The 25,529-nt window shown below is 42.1% G+C and overlaps 1 protein-coding gene across 2 annotated transcripts in view; it reads right to left on the minus strand.

Annotated features, from left to right (window-relative positions):
• Nucleotides 1–25,529, minus strand: part of USP12 (ubiquitin specific peptidase 12) — a 79,569-nt gene that overhangs the window by 20,575 nt on the left and 33,465 nt on the right. Inside the window, exons 2-3 of one of the 2 annotated variants that reach the window (XM_032611485.1) lie at nucleotides 23,587–23,667; nucleotides 12,174–12,387 (exon numbers count right to left, since the gene is read on the minus strand). In XM_032611485.1, the coding sequence (XP_032467376.1) occupies nucleotides 12,174–12,387; nucleotides 23,587–23,667 (295 nt within the window). Of the gene's footprint in view, nucleotides 1–12,173; nucleotides 12,388–22,045; nucleotides 22,066–23,586; nucleotides 23,668–25,529 lie in introns of those variants that run through there. The other variant, XM_032611486.1, reaches the window with a different exon arrangement.

Consider the following 25,529-nt stretch of genomic DNA (forward strand, 5'->3'; position numbering starts at 1 on the left):
GAGGGGTTTGATTAGCCTTAAACAAACTCCCTATGTTATTTTTAATAACAATAAAAGCCCTGTGTCCTAAGAGTTCCTGCATTAGTGCATGTGGACTTAACCTCTAACTGATCTTTAATTTGCTGTACTGCGTGTCTTCTGGGTTTTGCCCACGAGGGACAGTGGATCCAAAGCATCTGACACCACTCCCACCACCTGCTCCGGCAGATGTCACTGCACACCACCCACACCGTGAGACGCCTGCACCTCTGCAAACCCTCCAGCCATCCTCTCCGTCTCCGAGATCAAGCCAAGTCATGCTGGGAACCCTCAGATGGTGCCGCCAATGGACTGGTCTATGCCAAAGCTGAGATAACTGAGGTCAATGACTTTTCCCCTTGCCTCTCAAGGCAATAACCTCCATCCCTAAGAACACCACCCTGCCCCTCACCCCAGTCTCCTAGTCTCCACTATTATTGTACCTCATTTCCTTCCTCATCCTTGGGATTTTCTTCTTTCGCAACCCTTTGTCTGCTGTTCCTTCTAAGAGCTGCTTTCTGTTCTAAACTCCCCATTTCTTCAACCTTTGGCATCTTCTAGCTTCCTGCTGCCACCCCTAAACCACTACACTTTCACTTGCATATAAAAACTCTCCCTCAATCAAGAAAGCGCGTAAGATCTGGCCATCCTACCCTTAACCCTCACCCTTCTGTGGTCATGGCTAACCTCCCCTCGCCCACTAATGGCCTGACCCATGGTTTCTCCATCCACCCCGACTCCTGCCCTAACCTGCTCTGTGTCCAGGCAGCTCCTGGACGTGAATGGGGCCCCTCAAAAACCAAGAGCTTCCATCTCTCACTCACCCCTCCCCAGGTCACAAATCTAGAATCACCAACCTCAGGAGGCCCACTAAGACGAGGACTGCAGGGAGATTATGCTAGAGGCGATTCGGGGTCTTGAACAAAGTGGAAACAGACTGGGGGGGGTCATGGAGAATACAGAGGGAGGGATGATGGGAGAGGGCCAGGAAAAAGACTTGTAACCACTGCTAAGGGCCTGGTTAGGGTGAGGGATGGATAATTCACCACAGTGGGTAGTGATGGCTTAATGCCACAAGCTAGACTCACTCTCCCTCTTAAATTATTTTAGCACACATGCATGTTTCTCAAAACAAATATTTTTTGTAAAGCAGAAATATGCAAATGTTTTTATTTTTTTTAAAGATGAAATATCTTTTGGGAGGGTATGTTCCTTTAATACAGAACAATGACATCATATTCAAAGAAATACCTCAATTGACCTGAATGCTCTACAAATGAGATGCAAAGTAAATCAGAAAATACTCTATTTTGTTCAAATATTTTAAATATTATCATCCAATTTCTATAAACATAGTAAACCGAACATACCAGAACCTCGCAGAGCCTAAACTAAGAGCAGCCACTGTAGTTTTAAACATCAACCAAGATCACATAAACATCCAAACATCATCGACTAAATGGCCTCACAACAATCCCTGTAAACTGTATTATATTTGATTTCTAAACTCTTAGCTTTCTTATGGGTGGCTTTCTTCTCTGCAAAGCAGCATAATGGGCAAGGCGGACTTCAAACTTGCTTTGGCAAATTAAACAAATTCACTCATTCATTCACTCATCCAACAAATATCTAGTAAGCACCCCCGATGTGCCGGGAACTGGATTAAGTCCTCGGACTACAAAGGTGCATAGAAACAAATGGCTCCCGACACTGAGGAACTCACAGTCTAGCGGGAGAGACAGACAATGTCAATATTAAATAAACGTATATGAAACGTATAAGCTATCAAAGTCCTGGTACAGCTGTAACATCAATGCAAAAAAAATAAAAGAGGGAAACTGAATCACTGCCTAAAAGTAAGTTTTCTTCATAATTCAGAAATAGCTACAGCTTTTCATCATACAAAATATCTTTCATGCTCTTTTGGAGAAAAAGCATTAATGGATATGAGAAAATATTTACTAAAATCTATTTAATAGCTGTTATTTCCTCGCTTGAGGAAGATGTGTTCATATTTTTGTATCTGTGTCTCTCCATAGCACCTGAAACGCTGCTGTGCACACACGGGTTCCCTGAGAAGCAGCACCCTTCCTCCTGCATTCACTGCTGTATCCCCAGCACTCAGAACAGTCCTGCCACACATTAGACGCGCCTGACATTTCTTGAGTGAATGAAGGAAGGAACGAACAACAGGGGTTGGAACAGCTACGACGACATGAGAAGAATCAACTTGGCCCCAAACAACAAAGTGAAAAATGCACTTTGTCTCGAGCCGGCTGGTCTGACTTCAAGTCCTCCTTGATGATCCAGCTGAGTCAACTCAGTTGGTTAGGTCACAAACCTGTGTGTTAGCTCTTCTAAACGAGGGAGAACTGACAGGAGTCAATCGTCACAAGCAGATGGCTTCGTCTCCTACCTCCGCGACTGCAGCGGTCTCCCGGCCAGTCGCCATGCTTCTCGCACTGCCCGTGGGTGCCCCTTCCTGCCGCCAGGCCCCCGGCAGCCAGGGGGCCTTCTGATGCAGAGCGGAGCCCTCCAGGGGCCTCCCGTGGCTTTCACAATAAACCGGGAGCTGCCTGGCCCTTCCTTCTCTCTGACTTGACCTTCAGCTCACTCCTCTCTACCTGCAGTAATTTTCTTGCTGTCCTTCAAGCACTCAGGGCAAGTGCAGTTTCTGTTCTACCTGCTTGGAACAACCCTGCTTTTGATCTTCAAATGACTTGTCTCTCACTTCACACCTCTGCTCTCACACCACTCATCAACTCCCTCATCCTCCACCACCTTGCCCTGCTTACTTTTATTTGTAGCAATGACACATTATCTTACGTAACTGTTTGTCTGTCTTTCTCGCTAGAATGTCAGCCCCATGAGGGCAGAGGTCTGTCTTATTTCATTATCCTTAATCCTGCACAGTGCCTGGAGCACAGTAAAGACTAAGCATATAATCATTAATGCGATGCAAATATCCCTGTCATCAGAGACAACATATATATGGAGCAACTGTTGTCACACCAGGTGCAGGAGCACAGTGCTATCGTGTCTTCTGCTGTGATTAGGTAACACAAATGAAAATTTTAAAAACAAAAATCCATTACTGAAATTAAAACAGATTCTTTCCAAGGGATATCTAAATGATTAGTAATATAAAGCAATAGCGGTTAAAACAATATAGAGCTAACATCCACTGGGAATACAGAATGGGAAGTTTTTAACATAACACGGAAGGAGATTGATTTAAGAACACTCCAGAAAATACATTCTAAGATGGCGGTGTGGGAAGATGCCGAGTTAGCGCCTCCCAACTAGGGTGCCTGCCAGCCACTTGTGGGGACCTTGACGCCCAAGGAGACGGGTGGAACCCCTAAGTGAACCGGTAGGGCGTCGGGGGACTGAAGCAGGAGAAGTGGAAGCTAGACAGGATCAGTGCCCCCGAAGCCGGGGAGATCAGGAGAGGCAGGCGCGAGGGGCCCTTCGGGAGGAGTGGGAAAGGAACAGAGGGCAATGGCCTGGCCCACTTGCGCCAGGAAGCCTGCTAAGCGCCCAGGCTGGTACCCCTGCTCGAAAGCCCCCTCCAGGCCTCGTGGGCCAGGAGGGAGGCTGGGGAGAGCAGGAGAGGCAGATGGGAGGGACCCTCCCGGAGGAGAGGGAGAGGAGTGCAGGGCGTGTGCCCTGCCCACTCGGCCTGGGGAGCCTGCTGGGCTCCCAGGCCGGTCCTCTGCCCTCCAGGGCCCACCCCTCCCCCTGGCCGCACTGGTCCCGGGGGCATAGGAGGGAGGCCGAGGGGAGAACAGGAGAGGCAGGTGGCAGGAGCAAGAGAGGAGAGGAGGGCGTTTGCCCAGCCCACTCGAGCCCAGGAAGCCTGCTGGGCTCCCAGGTGAGGTCTCTGGCCCTCTGAGACCAGGGATGGGGGGCACGCCTGGGCCCCTTCTGTTCCTTCAGCCTAAGCCCCACCCCCCACAGCCCCAAGGCCTTTTCCAGTCCTGTGGGTCCGAAGAATAGGCCCCGCCCGCCACCCAAACCTCGCCCTTGCTTAGGCCCCGCCCTCCACAGCCAAGGGCTTTTCCCCCTCTTTTTTCTCCTTTTCTTTCTTTTCCTTTCCCTTTCCCTCCTCCTCTTTTTCTACTATTGCGGTACTGATGTACTTTCCGGTTGTTGATTCATCTATATTTTTATTTTTATAGTCTTTCCAACATATCTGTTAGTTTCCTACTCTAATTTTATTTTTTACTTTGTTATTGTTCTCTCTCTCTCTCTTTTTTTTTTTTTTGCCACCCCACGTGGCTTGAGGGATCTTGGTTCACGAGCGGGGGTTCTGGCTGAAGCTCCTGCGGTGGGAGCTCTGTGTCGAAACCACTGGACTAACAGAGAACCTAAGACCCCAGGGAATATTCATTGGATTGAGGTCTCACAAAGGTCCTCATCTCAGCACCAAGACCCAGCTCTACCCAACAGCCTACAAACTCCAGTGTTGGAAACCTCAGGCCAAACAACCAGTAAGACAGGAACATAATCCCACTCAAGCAGAAAAAAAAAATTTTTAATGAGACGGCAAAAAAATATGTCACAGATGAATGAGCAAGATAAAAACCTACAAGACCAAATAAATGAAGAGGAAATAGGCAATCTACCTGAAAAAGAATTCAGAGTAATGATAGTAAAGATGATCCAGAATCTCAGAAATAGAATGGAGGCACGGATTGAGAAAATACAAGAAATGTTTAACAAAGATCTAGAAAAACTAAAGAACAAACAAACAGAGATGAACCACACAGTAACTGAAATGAAAAATACACTAGAAGGCATCCATAACAGAACAACTGAGGCAGAAGAATGGATAAGTGACCTGGAAGACACAATGCTGGAATTCACTGCTGTGGAACAGAGTAAAGAGAAAAGAATGAAAAGAAATGAAGACAGCCTAAGACACCTCTGGGACAACACTAAACGCACCGACATTCAAATCATAGGGGTCCCAGAAGAGAAAAAGAAAGGGTCTGAGAAAATATGAGAAGACATTACAGTCCAAAACTTCCCTAACATGGGAAAGGAAATAGTCACCCAAGTCCAGGAAGCACAGAGAGTCCCATAAAGGATAAACCCTAGGAAAAACACACCAAGACACATACTAATCAAAATAACAAAAAATAAATTCAAAGAAAAAATATTAAAAGCAGCAAGGGAAAAACAAAAAATAACATGCAAAGGAATCCCCATAAGGTTATCAGCTGATTTTTCAGCAGAAATTCTACAGGCCAGAAGGGAGTGGCAGGATATACTTAAAGCGAGGAAAGAGAAAAACCTACAACCAAGATTGCTCTACCCAGCAAGGATCTCATTCAGATTCAACAGAGAAATCAAAAGCTTTTCAGACAAGCAAAAGCTAACAGAATTCAGCACCACCAAACCAGCTTCACAACAAATGCTAAAGAAACTTCTTCAGGCAGGAAACACAAGAGAAGAAAAAGACCCACAAAAACAAACCCAAAACAATTAAGAAAATGGTAATAGGAACATACATATCGATAATAACCTTGAATGTAAGTGCCCCAACCAAAAGACACAGGCTGACTGAATGGATACAAAAACAAGACCCATATATATGCTGTCTACAAGAGACCTACTTCAGACCTACGGACACACACAGACTGCAAGTGAAGGGATGGAAAAAGATATTCCATGCACATGGAAATCAAAAGAAAGCTGGAGTAGCAATACTCGTATCAGATAAAATAGACTTTAAAATAAAGACTGTTACAAGAGATAAGGAGGGACACTACATAATGATCAAAGGATCAATCCAAGAAGAAGATATAACAATTATAAATGTTTATGCACCCAACATAGGAGGACCTCAATACATAAGGCAAATGCTAACAACCATGAAAGGAGAAATTGACAGTAACACAATAACAGCAGGGTCCTTTAACACGCCACTTGCACCAGTAGACAGATCATCCAACAGAAAATAAATAAGGAAATACAAGCTTTAAATGACACAACAGACCAGACAGATTTAATTGATATTTATAGAACATTCCACCCAAAAGTGGTAGAAGACACTTTCTTTTCAAGTGCACATGGAACATTCTCCAGGATAGATCACATCTTGGGTCACAAATCAAGCCTCAGAAAATTTAAGAAAGTTGAAATCTTATCAAGCATCTTTTCTGACCACAATGCTATGAGACTGGAAATCAATTACAGGGAAAAAAAGTGTAAGAAACACAAATACACAGAAGCTAAACAGTGCGCTACTAAATAACCAAGAGATCACTGAAGAAATCAAAGAAGAAATTAAAAAATACATAGAAACAAATGACAATGAAAACACGACGACCCAAAACCTATGGGATGCAGCAAAAGCAGTTCTAAGAGGAAAGTTTATAACAATTCAATCTCACCTCAAGAAACAAGAAAAATCTCAAGTAAACAATCTAACCCTACAGACTTAAAACAACTAGAGAAAGAACAAAGAAAACCCAAGGTCAGTAGAAGGAAAGAAATCATAAAAATCAGAGCAGAAATAAATGAAATAGCAATGAAGAAAACAACAGTAAACATCAATAAAACTAAAAGCTGGTTCTTTGAGAAGATAAACAAAACTGACAAACCCTAGCCAGACTCATCAAGAAAAAAACGGGAGAGAACACAAATCAATAAAATTAGAAATGAAAAAGGAGAAATCACAACTGATACTGCAGGAATACAAAGGATTATAAGAGACTACTACAAACAACTATATGCCAATAAAATGGACAATCACAAAGAAATGGACAAATTCTTGGAAAGGTACAATTTTCCAAGACTGAACCAGGAAGAATTAGAAAATATAAACAGACATATCAGAAGTAATGGAATTGAAACTGTAATTAAAAATCTTCCAACAAACAAAAGTCCAGGACCAGATGGCTTCACAGGTGAAATCTATCAAACATTTAGAGAAGAGCTAACACCCATCCTTCTCAAACTCTTCCAAAAAATTACAGAGGAAGGAACACTCCCAAATTCATTCTATGAAACCACCATCACCCTGCTACCAAAACCAGAAACAGGTATAACAAAAAAAGAAAATTAAAGACCAATATCACTGATGAACATAGATGCAAAAATCCTGAACAAAATACTAGCAAACAGAATCCAACAACACATTAAAAGGATCATACACCATGTTCAAGTGGGATTCATCCCAGGGGTGCAAGGATTCTCCAATATATGCAAATCAATCAATGGGATACACATTAGCAAATTAAGGAATAAACATCATATGATCATCTCAGTAGATGCAGAAAAAGCTTTTGACAAAATTTAATACCGATCTATGATAAAAACTCTCCAGAAAATGGGCATAGAGGGAACCTACCTCAAGATAATAAAGGCCATATATGACAAACCCACAGCCAACATCGTTCTCAATGGTGAAAAACTGAAAGCATTTCCACTAAGATCAGGAGAAGACAAGGATATCCACTCTCACCACTCTTACCCAACATAGTTTTGGAAGTCCTAGCCGCAGCAATCAGAGAAGAAAAAGAAATAAAAGGAATACAAATTGGAAAAGAAGAAGTAAAACTGTCACTGTTTGCAGATGACATGATACTATACATAGAAAATCCTAAAGATGTCACCAGGAAACTACTAGAACTGATCAATGAATTTGGTAAGGTTGCAGGATACAAAAGTAATGCACAGAAATCTCTGGCATTCCTATACACAATGATGAAAAATCTGAAAGTGAAATCAAGAAAACACTCCCATTTACCACTGCAACAAAAAGAATAAAATATCTAGGAATAAACCTACCTAAGGAGACAAAAGACCTGTATGCAGTGAAGTATAAGACACTGATGAAAGAAATTAAAGATGATACAAAGAGATGGAGAGATATACCACGTCCTTGGATTGGAAGAATCAATATTGTGAAAATGACTATACTACACATAGCAATCTAAAGATTCAATGCAATCCCTATCAAACTACCAATGGCATTCTTCACAGAATTAGAACAAAAAATTTTACAATTCGTATGGAAACACAAAAGACCCCAAACAGCCAAAGCAATCTTGAGAAAGAAAAACGGAGTTGGAGGAATCAGGCTCCCCAACTTCAAACTATACCACAAAGCTACAGTAATCAAGACAGTATGGTACTGGCACAAAAACAAATGTAGATCAACAGTAAAGGATAGAATGCCCAGAGATAAACCCACACACATATGGGCACCTAATTTATGGCAAAGGAGGCAAGAACATACAATGGAGAAAAGGCAGCCTCTTCAGTAAGTGGTGCTGGGAAAACTGGACAGCTACATGTAAAAGAATGAAATTAGAACACTCCCTAACACCATACACAAAAATAAACTCCAAATGGATTAAAGACCTAAATGTAAGACCAGACACTATAAAACTCTTAGAGGAAAACATAGGAAAAACACTGTTTGACATAAACCACAGCAATATCTTTTTTGACCCACCTCCTACAGTAAGGGAAATAAAAACAAAAATAAACACATGGGACTTAATTAAATTTAAAAGCTTTTTCACAGCAAAGGAAACCATAAACAAGACAAAAAGACAACCCTCAGGATAGGAGAATATATTTGCAAATGAAACAACAAAGGATTAATTTCCAAAATATACGAACAGCTCATGGAGCTCAATATCAAAAAAACAAACAATTCAATTAAAAAATTGGCAGAAGACCTAAATAGACATTTCACCAAATAATACACACAGATGGCCAAGAGGCACATGAAAAAATGCTCAACATCACAATTATTAGGAAAATGCAAATCAAAACTACAATGAGGGGCTTCCCTGGTGGCGCAGTGGTTGAGAGTCCGCCTGCCGATGCAGGGGACACGGGTTCGTGCCCCGGTCCGGGAAGATCCCACATGCCGCAGAGCGGCTGGGCCTGTGAGCCATGGCCGCTGAGCCTGCACATCCGGAGCCTGTGCTCCACAACGGGAGAGGCCACAACAGTGAGAGGCCCACGTACCGCAAAAAAAAAAAAAAAAAGAAAAGAAAAGAGTGTATAATTAATAAACTAATATGAAGGAAAAAGAACACTCCAACAATGAAAGTTAGTGGAGATGTTGAAATAGGTAATACACTTTCCAGAGATTTAAAACAAACCAGTCAATATAATCTCACTAGAGTTATGCAATGGATACCTTATTAAGTCTTCTTTGATTTGCATGCTCTCCTCTACATTAATTAGCGGGAAAAAAGTCAAAAGCCAAGAATCAAAACATATTTACAAAAGCCAGCAACATCAAGTAATAAACATGGTTGTCTATTAAATATTATTTCTGAGGTATAGAAAAATGAAACAAAGCTAATGAAAAGATGGGTTTGGAATATTCATTCTGGAATCAATTTCATTCAACAAAGTAATTAAGAAGTCTATTGTGTATCAACTGACTCTGCCTAAACACACAAAAAAATTCAAAAAAATTGAACTCCTAAAAAATAACAAATACCGGAAAGATACCCCAGCTTGGATAAGCAAACATATAAAGCTGCAGGTACTGAACCACACAGAACTTTCAAAACACAGAAACGTGAACTCTGCGTTCAGCAGGAGAGTCGATCTAAATTTAAAAATCATTGTTCAGGTAAAGATAATGTTATGGACTGCATGCACCTGCCCCTCTCCAAATTCGTATGATGGGACCCTAATCGCCAGTATGATGCTATCTCGCGATGGGACCCTTGGGATCTCATTTAGGTCTTAAGGGCTGAGGATAGCGCTCTTATAAGAGACTCGAGAGAGCCTGCTTCTCCCTCTCTCTTCGCCGTAAGGGGCCACAGCGAGAAGGTGGCTGTCTGCAAACCAGGAAGACAGCCCTCACCCGTCAGTGAATCTGCCGGCATCCTAACCCTGGACTGCCTGGCCTCCACACTGTGAGAAATAAATGTTTACTCTTTAACCCACCCAGTCTATGGTAATTTTGTTACAGCAGCCCAAACTAAGACAGAATACATGTGATATTTTATTCAACAATAAGGTCAAGGAAAATGTACTATTACATGAAAAGGAAAATAATATGCATTCTGTATAAGTTTATGTTTCCGATGTTGAACATTTCTAAAATACTAACAAAATCACTGAGAAAGGATGGCATGTTCAATTATCATGTACAGCTGACCCTTGAACAAAGCAGGGGTTAGGAGAGGTGACCCTCTGCACAGCTGAAAATCCACATGTAACTCACAGTCGGCCCCCTGTATACGTGGTTCCTCTGTACCTGGCCCGCACCTGTGGATTCAAGCCACTGCAGATGCTGCAGTGCCGCAGCATTTACTATTGAAAAAAATCCTCATATAAGTGAAGCCGCGCAGTTCAAACCCATGTTGCTCACGGGTTAACAGTACATGAGTTTTCCACCAGGACAAAATTTTCCAAGTTTACTACCAACACAGACAAAAAGACTCTCTGAGAAGACTTGAATCACTCAGTTCACATTCTAACAGAGTTGTACTTGGCTTTCTTACCAACAGAAGATACTATACATATCTGCAATTCAAGAAAGTAAGTAGGTTTAGCTTTAGTCAGGGGAACACAAAAAAGATGTGTTTTTGTGAGCAATTAATCAACTGATCTATATTTGTATATGGAGAAAATGAACAAAATCTTTAACATAGGTATCAGATTCAAGAGCAGTAACCTAGGGCTTCCCTGGTGGCGCAGTGGTTGAGAGTCCGCCTGTGAATGCAGGGGACGCGGGTTCGTGCCCCGGTCTGGGAAGATCCCACGTGCCGCGGAGCGGCTGGGCCCGTGAGCCATGGCCGCTGAGCCTGCGCGTCTGGAGCCTGTGCTCCGTGGCGGGGGAGGCTGCGACAGTGACCCGCCGCGACAGTGAGAGGCCCGCGTACCGCAAAAAAAAAAAAAAAAAAAAAAGAGTAGTAACCTAGAGCCATATTATTTCAGCACCTTCATATGTTTTAGGGAACGAGATATGACCTATGCTCATCTCAATTCATGTGATAATGAACAGGCCTCTCCACTGATGTGTTTAAAAACCAACACTAAAGACTTCTCAAGCCATATTTCTGTGCGCATCATTATATTTAATAGATAAGAAATCTAACGAAAAATACTACTCAGTTTTATTTCTACAATGATTGAAATGCCTACATCCAAACAAACGAACAAACAAGCAGAATTCTACATGTTTCTTGAGTCCATCTGAACCTTCTGAGGTAGCACACCACACTGGACAGAACACTGGGCTCAGATGTCAGGAAGAAGTGTGGGGCTCGACAGGTGACCTTAACGTCTCTGAAAGCCAGTGACATCACGTAAAGTGAGGAAGTAATGTCTAACTTATGCACTTGCTATGAAAATCAAATGAAAAATATTTTAAGAGAGAAAAGAGAAGTGGGATGCAATCAGTAACTATTTTTAAAAGTGGGGTGGGGACAGGAGGTAAAGTTAAAACTACCTACCCTAAGCCAGAAAGTTTACTTTATTGTGTTAGGTCTTTCCTTTCCCTGGGGTGTGACTCCTGGCAGGTCTCTTAGCTTCTGTTTTTTTCATGGCTAAAATGGGGGAAATAACATGCTCTCTCATCAGGTTATCGTAAGGATCAAATGAGTTAACATACACGAAAGCATTATGAGAACAACAAATGAACAATAAGTGAGAGAAAAAAACCCCAAACCCCCACAACTTTTCTTGACAGAAAAGCCAAGCAGGCAAAAAAGAGAAATTATGATTTCTCACTTCCTGGCACACAGAATTTGATCTTTGTACAACATACTTCAAGCAGCAATCACACCTCACAGTAATCACTGTGTGACCGTCTCCTCACTAAACTGGCACTGCATGAGAGACAGGAACATCACCGTTGGCTTTTCAGCAGCTAACGCATCATCAGCTGATGCTTGTTGCACCTGATCTTCCTGTTAAACAAGCAATACATTAAGAAGTAGAAGAGGGCTTCACCGGCGGCGCAGTGGCTGAGAGTCCGCCTGCTGATACAGGCGACACAGGATCGTGCCCCGGTCCGGGAAGATCCCACGTGCCGCGGAACGGCTGGGCCCGTGAGCCATGGCCGCTGAGCCTGCGCATCCGGAGCCTGCGCTCCGCCACGGGAGAGGCCACAGCAGTGAGAGGCCCGCGTACCGCAAAAAAAAAAGAAGTAGGAGAATTACCATTTTCTTTCCGTAATCTTGTTATGAACTTCTTAGGAGGTATGACTCCAACCTTTTTCTTCTGGGTAGCGATGCTGTGGAAGAGGTCTGCTAAGCACGTAAGAAGACTCTCCTTCTTCCTAGGTTGACTCTTGTACGCGAGAACTTTTTCCCGAAATGGACGACAAAAATAAAGTGCTTGAAGAACTGAATTGCAGTAGCAAGTATTCCCAAACTAGAATAGAAAAAAACATTTTTGTTAAATTTGAGGCAACACAGTTTTCAGAGAAAGAATGTCTATGTCTAAAGCTGAGAGAAGAGAAAGACAAGATAGGGAATTGATGATCCTCATAACTTAAAAGGTATCTGAGAGTACAAATAATTGTCCTGATTGCAAATTACCCATTCTAACATTAAATGGATGCTCTTGGCATCAGTTTCAGGTTAAAATGGAAGAAAAATACATGCAATAAATTTGGCCTTTATTAAAACTGAGTTAAAGAACTACATAGTTTAAATAGTGAGATTAGTTAAGGTTTAGGCTTCTGGCGAATTCCTTTTCCAATTCCCATTGTTATGATAGTATTGGCTGTATACAAAGCATTTTCTATACTGTACGTGTAAAAATGTAACTCTCAAAAATTCTTTAAAAAAAATATAAGAGTGAGGTTTACTATCAGGTTCTTCAGTGCCATCCAAAAAATAAGGAAAAACAAGACACTCTGAAATATTAGATGAAAAAGTCATCAACGTGACAGCCTAACAACCACTGAAATGCCGAAATGCCAGGTCACATTATTCTCCATCCGTCAGAAGGACGTGGACTCGGCTCCAGAGTTGAACCCTGAACTGCAGCCCCACCTCTCACTGGCCACGTGGCCTGGAGCAGGTGACTGATCACTCAGCCTCAGTTTCCTTCTCTTTAATAACAGGGGAGAAAGTCATCCTACTTTACAGAGAAAGTAACACAGGGTTTAATAAATATTTTTCGCCTTCTTTTTTCCTTCCCATTAATAGACACTGACTCCCAAAGCTGGCTAATAAAACCCCTAGAAGTCCATCACTGAGGAGCTGGGGAGTTAAACAAGGGACGAGGACAGTTCTCAGAGAACTGCCACGGGGCGGGGTCAGGCATACAGTAACCAGAAACAGGCAAGTGGAGAAGAATGCTGAAGAACGGGCAGTCTTCAATTATGTCCATAAATACATGCACACGTTTGCTTATATTTTAAAACTAGGAAGGATATATCAAAAGCTAATAAAAATGGTTATATAGAAAGGGAAAAGAGTAAGAGCAATGAAAGTGAGACTGCTGTACACGTACACGGTTATAAAAAGTTTACCTTGTAACCATATTTTTAAAAACTAAATTAAAATGAAAAAGACAGAATAAATTCCTAAAATTGAAAATAAATAGAAACAAATCAGACCTAAACGTGTACCAAGTTGGTGGTAGAACTACGTAAAGAAAAGAGCGAGGGCTTCCCTGGTGGTGCAGTGGTTAAAAATCCGCCTGCCAATGCAGGGGACACGGGTTCGAGCCCTGGTCTGGGAAGATCCCACACGCTGCAGAGCAACTAAGCCTGTGTGCCACAACTAGAGTCCACGAGCCACAACTACTGAAGCCCATGCGCTTAGAGCCCGTGCTCCGCAACAAGAGAAGCCACCGCAATGAGAAGCCGGCACCACAAGGAAGAGTAGCCCCCACTCGCCACAACTAGAGAAAGCCCGTGCACAGCAAAAAAACCCCAACACAACCAAATAAATTTTAAAACAAATAAATAAAGCTTTAAAAAAAAAGAAAAGAATGACTTCAAATAACTTTAAAACACAGGATTTTTACTATCCATGCCTACTGCACTACAGTCTAAGAACAAAAAGAACAAAGAAGTCTTAAAACAGCATTCAGTACTCACACTGTTAGAATTAACCCATTGATATTGCTATTTTGAAACCACTAAAGATATACTGTAAGACAAAGCAAGGAAGGAATTATGTTAGTATCCCCTAGGAATCAAAAAAAATGTTTTTTAAATTTATTTTTGGCTGTGTTAGGTCTTCGTTGCTGCGCGCAGGCTTTCTTCAGTTGTGGCGAGCAGGGGCTACTCTTCGTTGGGGTGCGTGGGCTTCTCACTGTGGTGGCTTCTCTTGTTGCGGAGCACGGGCTCTAGGCGCGTGGGCTTCAGCAGTTGTGGTGCACGGGCTCAGTAGTTGTGGCTCGTGGGCTCAGTAGTTGTGGCATGCGGGCTCTAGAGTGCAGGCTCAGTAGTTGTGGTGCATGGGCTTAGTTGCTCTGCAGCGCGTGGGCTCTTCCTGGACCAGGGCTCAAACCCACGTCTCCTGCATTGGCAGGCAGATTCGTAACCACTGTGCCATCAGGGAAGCCCATAATCAAATTTTTTAACGTAAAGGAAAAAAGATACAACAGTAAAAATCAGAAGAGTAAAAGCCCTTTAAAGTTAAATTGGAATTAGAAATAGCAGTATAAACTCATGCCTCTTTGTAAATCTTAAAGTGTGTGTGTGTGCTTGTGTTCTCAGGTTCTGTCCACTGAAAAGGCCTCCACATCAGTAAATTTCCCCTGCATCCAGATTGTGGCCTCTAAAAACCCTTTTCCCACAAAAAGGAACTAGGAGGACTTACTGATATGGCTATAAAACGTAATGGACAGGAAATGTACAATGTACAAGATTAGCCTGGAATATCTTTTTGTGTGGCTTGAAGAGCCAACTTTCATCAAAAAGAATTACTGCAATGGATTAAAAAGCACATCAACTACACAAATATCTATGTGATTTATTAGTCTCCAGTGGAAGCTGTAAACAAGAATATAAAAAAGGAAAGCATCAAAGTTTTACCCCACCTTTCTCATAAAAACCGTATTTCAGGGGGCATTAAAGTTATTGTTTAGAGAATAATTCTGGCTAATAAATCCAGAAGAAATCATTGTAAATAATGGATTGGGTGATAATTATCCCTGGATACCTAAAACATTTGGTTAAAGGTTGGGGGGGGGGAACTTTAAAATGGGGGGCTCAGACCTGAACGCCCAATGCACTCCAGCATCATTCAAAATGAACAGCCAAAACTTTACATCCCGTGATGTGGTGCACCAAGAAATATGTAGCAATTCCTATAAAGTATTCTTGCCTTAGAAAACAAAATAAAATCCCTAAACTTTAACCAAGTGTCTAGATTGAACTACCAATTTACAAGATACTCAGGGAACAGAGGAAGAAGTTAAATACCCCAAAAAAGGAACAGGACAGCGGACTCAGCGAAGATTTACAACTTCTGTGTTCACACTGCTAGTCGGAGCCAAGAACTGATTTCGTAAAGACAGATGTGTTTACAGGCTTTCCAGAGAAATGCTAAAAGTATATGACAATGATGCATAGATATCGTGGATCGTGAATACAACCATGGATATCCTTCAATGAAGCCTCTCCAGGGGCTAAGTACGCCTGCAGTAGAATCTCCAATACTACTAAGATTATCGTACCAATCAATCAGTATTAATTAGTCTGAAAAATACTAGGAATTGTACAAGAGTCTAATGACTCCAATGGCCAACAAACTATGGCTTTGTAAACTGAACAGAAGATACAATCCCCGTAATTTGGACATTTTATTAAAGAATAAACAACAGGGAACTCTAACAACTTCCACAGAGCGGGCAGATAAACAAAAGACAGCAGCTCACAGTATATTAGAAACATTTATGATGATGAAGCTTGACCCACTAATAAAAAAGCAAGTAAAATAAGCTAAGGAACTGGCATGTGGAGAATTGCTGAAGTCCGCCTCCTGCTAAGCTTCTGACTACAAGCAATAGGTAACATTACAACCAACCTTGGAGGCTTTCTACTATGGTCTTCTTTACTTACCTTCATCAACCCCATTAAAGAAAAAGTAAAGGTTGAAACTACTACTATTTCTCCAGAATAAACTAACTTTCAATCTTATTCGTAACTTTGAAGCTTTTCCTTCAATTTCCCTGATTTTTAGTAGTGACTTTCACTGAAGTTTCTGAAACCTAAAAACAGATCCTTCAAGTATATAGCTTTCATGCAAAAGACTGTCTGGGATGATTTCCTCTGCACTCTTGCTTCTGACTAGGACTGAAACCCACCCTGTGCTTTTTCAGCTGGTTCTGAAGATCAAAGGCATGACCAGGTTTAAAATCAGGGGAAACAAATATTAAAGGTCTCATCACTGACTTCTCAGTTGTTTATTGAACACAGTGACCTATCCCTGCTTTCTCTGAGTCTTGGGAAAAAAAAAAAAAAAAAAAAAAAGATTTCTCATATCCCCATCAATAAGATCATTTTGAGCACATATCCCTAATACATGCATATTTGTTTAGAAATAATATATGTACTACATTATGTACACTAAAAATATAACAAATGTGATTAAGATGAACATTTCAAATTATTATATTAATTTTTTATTTGCACTAAAAATTATTAAGTAAGAGCAATGAGACAGTATGCTTTTTTGTGAACTATGGGTTATAGATTTTAATAGAGCGATTTGACAGTTCAGTTATTTGGCTATGTAGTTTTAAGGGATATCAAAGTTGAAAAAGGTATCTCCGTAAAGATACATACATAGGTCCAAGTGGAAAAGACTCTCTCCTTGACAGCCTTTACTCTCTAAACTATGGTATTAGATAGTCGATCCTATCTATCAAATTTGTTTGAATTCATTTAAGTAATTATCTGTCTTGATAGCAGCAAGGCCTGGCCACTGAGCACACAGGATCTGAAACCAAGCTATCTAGGTTCAAGTCTGGTTCTGCTACCCGACCCTAGGAAATTACCAAGCCACTCTCTCTTCATTGGTTTCCTCGTCTGTAAATGACATTTATAACAGCACCCACCTCTGCAACCTTGTAAAGAATTAAATGAATGATCTGCGTGAAGAGCTTACCATGGTTCGGAATACCTCATCACTACGTGGTTATTTTTGAAACAACCTTTTTGAGCCATCTGTCCCTTCTGAAAAATTAGCTTAGCTGAAATAGATTAAATCCTGTAATCCCTAAGTCTACACTTGAATCATAATAGATTGCAACAGCACAAATGAATAAGAGGGGTGATACTGTTAGCCTTTGGTACTATGCAACTCGCAGTGACACAGGAACACTACACACATGGACAGAGTAGTATGGGTGCCAACGTCAACCAATTATTAAGAATTAGTAAAGCTTAACCTATATCTTTCCTTTTTAGATAAAAATAAACACTAGAAATGCTCATACTTTGGTCCCCAATGAATCATCTTACATATTTCATTTGGAAACTACTGGTTTTAATCACAATATGTCAACAGTATTACCTTTAAAAAATGTTTTTAAATGTTTAAGTGCCCCACGGTCCTCCATGCTGGCTGGCAATGGTGCCATCCTGTGAACACCCTCCCTTCTACGGGAAGGCCCTCCTCCCCCAACCACAATCTGTTTAGGTGGCCCTGTTTTACATAAGTCTAGACCCCACGTGTCCCTACCCACCCCCTCTCTGCAGCCAGGTGAACCTAATCCAGATTCTCATGGACATCTGTTCTTCCCCCCTTCCTTGCCCCCCTGCCCCAGGCTTCCTCACGGGAACCGACTTCTCTGTGCAAGCTCTGTACGACTGTCAGTCACAAGCTCTTTCGTAGACCCTGCAACAGGGTCGGGCACTGGATCCAATCTGGCCAGAGGCCTTGGGGCAGAGTTCTTTGGTCAGGTTTGATATGGACGGTCTGGGATCTCTGATGATATAAGATGGCCATCAGGTGGAGAGAAGCTAAAGGAAAAGGAAACCAATGCAAAAGAAAACAGAACCAAGAGACACAGGCCTAATCAACTTTACAACCTACAACCTACAAAACCTTCCATTTTTATTTCTCACTCTCCTCCATAATGGCCCCTGTTCCCTGGATTCAGAGTTCCAACTAGTGACTACTAGCAATTCAGGTTAAAAGACTTTTATAACGGTCTAGCCCCACAAACCTACTTGTGTTTGGGAGCCTATTGTGTTAGAAAATTAAAATAAAATCATATAATGAAATGATTTTTAAAAGGCTATTAAAAATGGAGAGACTGGGCTTCACTGCTGGCGCCGTGGTTGGGAATCCGCCCGCCAATGCAGGGGACAAGGGTTCGATCCCTGGTCCGGGAAGATCCCACATGCCGCAGAGCAGCTAAGCCCGTGCGCCACAACTACTGAGCCTGTGCTCTACTAGAGCCCGTGAGCCATAACTACTGAAGCCCACGCACCTGGAGCCCGTGCTCCGCCACAAGAGAACCCACTGCGGTGAGAGGCCCGGGCACCACAACGAAGAGCAGCCCCCGCTCGCCGCAACTAGAGAAAGCCCGCGTGCAGCAACGAAGACCCAGTGCAGCCAAAATAATAATGATAATAAAATTTTTTAAAAATGGAGAGACTGCACAGAAAGTAGGAAAGAGATACTACTAGTCTAAATCACTACTATCAACTTTACTAAAATAAGTACTCATTAGCTACAAGACAAAGGAAAAAGGCAATCTGGTTTATCAGATTAAACAATTTGTTTTCAAAGAATTTAGCTGACTATAAACAGCAGACACGTAAGGGGGGTATTTCACAGCAAAAGAAAAGCTTCCACAGGCTCCTCTCCCTCCTCAAGGTGGCTTCTGCACCCCGAGCCACACAAGTATTTCCCCTCTCCTAACATCCTGTACCATCAGAAATACTAACGTATTCACAAGAGTTAACCCAACAGGAAATCCCCACTCTATGTATTATGCAAATCACAGTAATGGCATCAGAGTTACCATTAAGAGTAAACGGCCATAAAAGCTATCATTTGTGAAAATATTCCCCCAAGATAAAAACATCTACAACTGAAAATAATGGAAAACAGACTGTTATTAACAAAGTGAAGAGTAACCACTCGGAATTTTCTGGTAGATTAATTAACTGTGGGGTTTTGGGGTTTTTTTTCCCCTTCTCTCCATAAAAAAAAGAAAAACAGTCTAATTTTCTAACTGCCCAAATACACACACTATTTCCCAAAAGCAAGTGCTATTGAGGGATTCTACCACTTACTGGTCGGTCGCAAAAAGGGATCCAATCAGGCAGATCTAATGGGAACCCTCTTCAGTATTAGCTTTTTGTAAGAGCAATTACAATGAACCTGCACACTTAAGAACAGACTGACGAAAAGAAAATATACATGTGCCTCATTTTAACAGAATCCAATCGCTAGGAAAGATTAACCACCAAGTGCCTTAAAGCAGCTACCTTCCATGTTGTTTATAACACTAACTACTTGGCAGACAGGCACAGGGACGGGAGGAAGATGTTAAAATGTTCATCTCTCAATTAACTAAGCCATCTCCCCGACCCCTCAAAGCTCCAACCTTAATTTTTAAGGGACTACTATAATAGTGTGATAGCTCTACAAAGAAAAAAGGGGGAAGGAAACGAGAGAGAAGGGTGATGACAATTTAAGAGCTGAAAACAGAGCTTATGGAAAACGGTTAAAGGTACGCAACACAGCTGCCAAGTAGCCTGAGGGCACAGATCAAAGAAGAAGTTCATCACTATCCTAGTTCTGCTGCATCTACTCGGACCACCAGGACCACCAATTTATTTCTGCGTATAATTCAAGGTGTTCCTCAATCTTTCACAGCTGGAGCCCTGGCTACCTTAGGGATCTCAATTCCTCACCATAATAACCAGGCACAGAGATCAGAAACTGTTCCCAGAAATTCCTGCTTTCCTTGGTTTTACTGAATCTCGGTTACTCAGCTTCAGGGAGAAATACAAATTCTACCTTTTGAATTTAGACTGATACACATGAAGTAGTAAAAATGATACCTTCTTAGAAACTTTTTTTGTCTGTTTTTTTACACACAGTCAACACTGGTATTTGGATACTGGTATCCAATTAAAAACAATATATCAGCAGAAGAAAAAATAATATAGAGAGAGCTTTAAGACTCGTTTACTTGTTTTGAGGTTATCTGCAAAAAAGTCAGTTAGACACAAAATGGAGAGATTGGAATGTTTATGCTGGAGAAGGTAAAGGGAAAACAGCCTTCAATATAGAAAATACTACTACTCTAAGGAAAATGGGTTCTTCTGGGACACTAAAAACGGGCACAACTTTTCTACAATTTAAGACACAAATTAGCTTTGGAAGCTGAGCCAAGTAAGGGCGGTAGCCACAGCCACAGGGAAAGGGCAACGAGACTGAAGAGCTGGGGTCTGCCACCCCCAGAACTGAAAGGAGGCTTCTGATCACTAGACAGCTCTGTAAGTATGCACATTTCAGATATCAGAAGTAGAGGCCAGCCTGCTCAATAAACAAGAAAAATTAAATATATTCATTTAACTCTCCTCCCCACGATACCCCAATAGAATGACAGTAAAAGAACAGATTAGGCAAAAACTCAAAAGGCCAAAGACGACAATGAGAGATTAGAGGTATCAGCGAACTTCTAGAAAACAGAAGGCAGACGGAAGAGAAGTAGCCCAAATGTCTCTAAGAGACAAATGGGTAACAACGGACTCACCTCTAAAGGGTCAGAGACGTTTTGTGGGGTGGGAACCTCTGAGAACACATGTCTGGTCCTCAGTCTTTAAAAGGACCATTTAGACCCCCAGGCACTCAACTCTTCCTTCAGCTGCAGGTTTAGTCTCCACAGAAGATGAAGAGGAGACTCTGGGTGGAGAACCCTTAAGGACAGCAGTGAGGCACCGAGCAGGAAACAGGACCAAATAAAACCCCGAATAAGCCCCCACCCCCACCCCAGACAGGCGCTGGAGGAGGCTTCCCGGCAGAAGATAAACAGCCCCAGAGAGACAGCTCCAGCTACTGAAATGGGATGGGGGCCGTGGGAGGGAGGGGCATTCGCCAGGGGCCACTCTAGACTGAAAGAGCAGCCCCACCACAACACAAGAAGCCCCAGTCATCCTTTCAGCATTTCACCCTTATAGACGAGTACAATTTGAGGAAAGCTTCCAACAGGAAAGATACCAAAGTTTAAAAGGGGGCAGGGAATAAACTCCAAGGTCTCAGAAGCAATCCAGTAAGCATCAGAAAACCTCAGCAACAACAAAAACTATAAATGACACCCAGCGAAAAGGAACAGAAAACACTGCCCCCCTGAAACAAGAGAAGAAAAAAAAGTAACACCGTAAGAAATAAACAATGCAATGACCTGGACAAAAAAGTTGAAGATATAGTCTAAAATGTAGAATAAGGCAGGTGATCAAAAACGGGAGAATAAGAAAAATAAAGAATCAGTCTAAGTGCTTCAATACACAACTAACCATATCAAAAAAAGACAAAACAGAGAAATTACAATGATAGGAAGAAAATTATCCCAATAACAGTATCAGAAATGTTTTACAACTCAGGGAAATAAATCACCAGTCTGAATGGGTCCATAAACACTCGGCACAACAGGGTCCCCATCAAGACACAGGATTAGATTTCAAAACACTGTGGATAGAGAATATCCTTAAGGCCTCCCAAAAACTTTTTAAAACGGATAAAAAAAGCCCTGTACATAAGAGATCGAGAACCAGAATGGCATACACCCTCTCAGCATCAACAGAAGCCAGAAAGCAGTGGAGTAAGCCCTGAAAAATTGTGAAGGAAGGTTGTAACCTAGGATGGATATCTAGTTCTAACAATAACCAAAACAGTCTTAAATATACAAGATCTCAAAGTCTGTATCCATGCACATTCCCTAAACAAGCATCTACAGGAGGTGTTCCACAAAGCAAGGGAGGAAAAACCCGGAAAGAAGTCGGGATGAAGGAAAGGAGACAAGTGCAGGGAATGTGAAGGCGATGGAAGAGACATCGCCAGGTACAGGCTGCATAGAAGGAGCCCGGGGGGCTGGGTGGTACCTGACAGGCACGGCTCAGTGGAAGGCTGGGTGGTACCTGACAGGCACGGCTCAGTGGAAACGGATACTGAGAAGGTCTTTTTGGCTTTCTTTAGTTCTGCTGAAGGCTCTGGGAAGAATAAATGAAAGTTTAGGACATGGAAAAATAAAGCAATGATTAATTCCATATTGGGAGAATGGGGGCAAGTGAAGTTGGGCAGGGATGGTGAGAACAGAGAGTGAAGTTTCTTATCCGCCACAACAGGAAGTCAGTAGTTTGTTTGTTTGTTTTTAATGGCAGTGTAAGTACCTTATTTAGGCTGTAAGGATACATTCCAGAAAAAATAGCCCGAGGACTAATGAGCGGCTTCCTCTAGGGAGGGGAAGAGGAGGAGGGTGGGCACTGCTGACCCTGTGTTACTAGCTTATGCCCAGCGCAGACAGACAGAGAAGGGTCCCCAAGCAAGGCAAGACACACATACCACTGCAACTGCCCTCCTCAAATTGCACAAGGAATCTATTTGTACATAATGACGTGCTGGTACTCAGTAACACACCAATCTGTTCAACATAACTTACTCTCTTACCTGTATTATCACCAATACACATATCTTAAAACACTCCCCAAGGATCCACCTAACAGTGCAGTACAGCGTAAACTACCACGACAACTATATAACAAAGAGTTGCGGTGTTTTCTCATGATTCAGGAAAGAGTTAAAAATTCTAAAGAAAGCCCTTCCAAAGTTTTAATAATGTATAATTACAATGATTACCTCCATAAGGGCAAGGCTATGTTTTTTTCTCATATTTCACACTTTTAAATCTATACCACTGGAACAACGCCAGAAGCAAACTGACAAAGACGCTATAGACACATGGGGGCATTTACAAAACTATATTTATATCTGTACATTTGGACCACTTATATTTAGACACGTAAATAATTCTCAAAGAATCAAAGAGATCATTTGGTCTAGGCCATATGAAATTTTGGTTATGAGAAAATTCTGACACAAAATAGGAAAAAAAATCAGGCTGACAAGTTAGAAACTATTCCAAGACTCTTAAGACTTCAGGCAATGGGGACTTCCCTGGTGGCACAGTGGTTAAGAATACGCCTGCCAATGCAGGGGACACGGGTTCGAGCCTGGTCCAGGAAGATCCCACATGCCACAGAGCAACTAAGTCCATGCGCCACAACTACTGAGCGTGTGCTCTAGACAGCCCATGAGCCACAACTACTGAAGCCTGTGCACCTAGAGCCCGGGCTCTGCAACAAGAGAAGCCACCGCAGTGAGAAGCCCGCACACCGCCATGAAGACCCAACACAGCCAAAGAAAATAATAATAATAAATAAATAATAAATTTTAAAAAAAAGGCTTCAGGCAATGTTGTTTCCCTCCCATCAGAGATAATCTTGAAATTCCAAGTCATGTTTCTTGGCATTAAGTCTACTGATACAAAGGAACAAATTTCCTTTAATAAATTATGAACTGCATTCACCATTCTTAACACTACTTCCAAGCATAATTTGAAGGCTACGTATCAACGGATACTTACATTGACTAATCCAAAATAGTGCTCATTGACTGGAAACTGTTCTGGACCAATCTCTTTCTCTAATGCCGAGGCATTGGCGCCCTATAAAATGAAAAACAGACATCTTAGTATTTACAGTAGTTTCCCAATACTGTCACAATTATATACACATTACAGAGAAACCCTTAAAATAATTTTCTTGTTGGGGCTTCCCTGGTGGCGCAGTGGTTGAGAGTCCGCCTGCCGATGCAGGGGACACGGGTTCGTGCCCCGGTCCGGGAGGATCCCACATGCCGCGGAGCGCCTGGGCCCATGAGCCATGGCCGCTGAGCCTGCACATCCGGAGCCTGTGCTCCACAACGGGAGAGGCCACGACAGTGAGAGGCCCGCATACCGCAAAAAATAAAAAATAAAAAATAATAATTTTCTTGTTCCCTATAACTACCTAACATTATGGAAAGAAAACAAAGGGTGATAGTGAAGAATAAAGGCTTTTAATAATATGACCAAAAACTAGTTTGCAGGAACATTCTCATGGACAAAGCCTGGATCAAGGAATTATATCAAATCCTGTTCCTTGTTTTAAGTAATGGGTGTGAGCCCCTTCTGTATCACATGGTCTAACAGGAGTGTAATCTCAGAGCAGCCATCTCAGAGAGCTGAAATTTTGTGAAATTAAATATGCATATATTCAGTGACCTAACACTTCTTCAGAGGTATATACCTGAAAACTTCTCAGACAGAATTAAAGGTGACAAGAACGTTTGCTGAAATGTCACTGACGACTGCACAGCTGACTGCAATCTAGATGGTCTATAACACGACAGCATAGTATGTAGCAGTCAGAATAGATGAACTAGGTTTACATGCAAAAACATGGATACTTATCAAAAACATAATATTAAGTAAACAAAGTAAAAACGAGATCCACATATATATATATATAAAACAGTACATGGCAAACGGGCTGGAAGAATGTACATGAAACACACTTGAGCGGGGCTGGAAGAGGGCCGGGATGTGGAACTGCAGGGTGAAGGACAAAAAGGAAAAAATAAAATAAAGCCCAACAAAAGAGGGGCCTTGCCCAGACAGTAACTGTGTGTCATGGTCTCAGGAATACGACCGACTCAATTCTGTGCATCTGAGGTCTCTGAAGGAAAAGGGACGGGGAGTCGGGGGAAGTGGTGGGCAGCACACAGGCCCTGAGTACCAGCACACACTAGCAAATGGGCTCAAGACGTAGCCTGAAAGGGAAGTAAAAGCAATTCTGAGAACATAGTAACTCTGCATCAGTCTACCTGGAAATTCCCAAGAACACACACTACCAGACAAATACAACTGATACTACTCACAAAACAGCCCAACACCACCTTGCGGAGCTGCACACAAGACGACAACACGACACACACACCATGCCTCTCCAAGGGTGCGACCACGGTCAACACCACCAGGTGCCCATAGCCCACCCCTGCTGTTTCCTAAGCCTGGGAAGCCCAGACCTTTTTGTCAGACGATGCCTCTTCAACTTCCTGATGGGCCAGGCCTGAAATAAGTACTGGTGAAAGGGACCGGGTGGGTTGGTGGTCGAGATCCACCAAAAAGAGACATTTCCTCTAAAATGCCCTCCAGCCATCCAGCACTTGGATATATACATGATACTGTCTTTATTTTTTTAATTTAGGAATTACTATTCAGCTTTCTGTAAATCCCCAACACAATCACTAGTTCACAGATACTGTTTATTTCTAAATTCGGCTCTCCATGAACTGTTTTATAACAACATGAAATTCAGTTATTACAGCAACTTCAAGATCCACTGAATAGAACCGTCTTGGTGGAAGGCTACAAGCCCCGCTCTCCGCCCCCGCCAGCTCAAGTATCTTGTCGCAGAATTTCCTCACATATATTGAAAACTGTCACTAAGCCACATGTAAGAATTTAAACTGATACTGGTGTATTCA

This window comes from Phocoena sinus, chromosome 18 (assembly GCF_008692025.1).
Source record: "Phocoena sinus isolate mPhoSin1 chromosome 18, mPhoSin1.pri, whole genome shotgun sequence".
Taxonomy (NCBI): Eukaryota; Metazoa; Chordata; class Mammalia; order Artiodactyla; family Phocoenidae; genus Phocoena; species Phocoena sinus.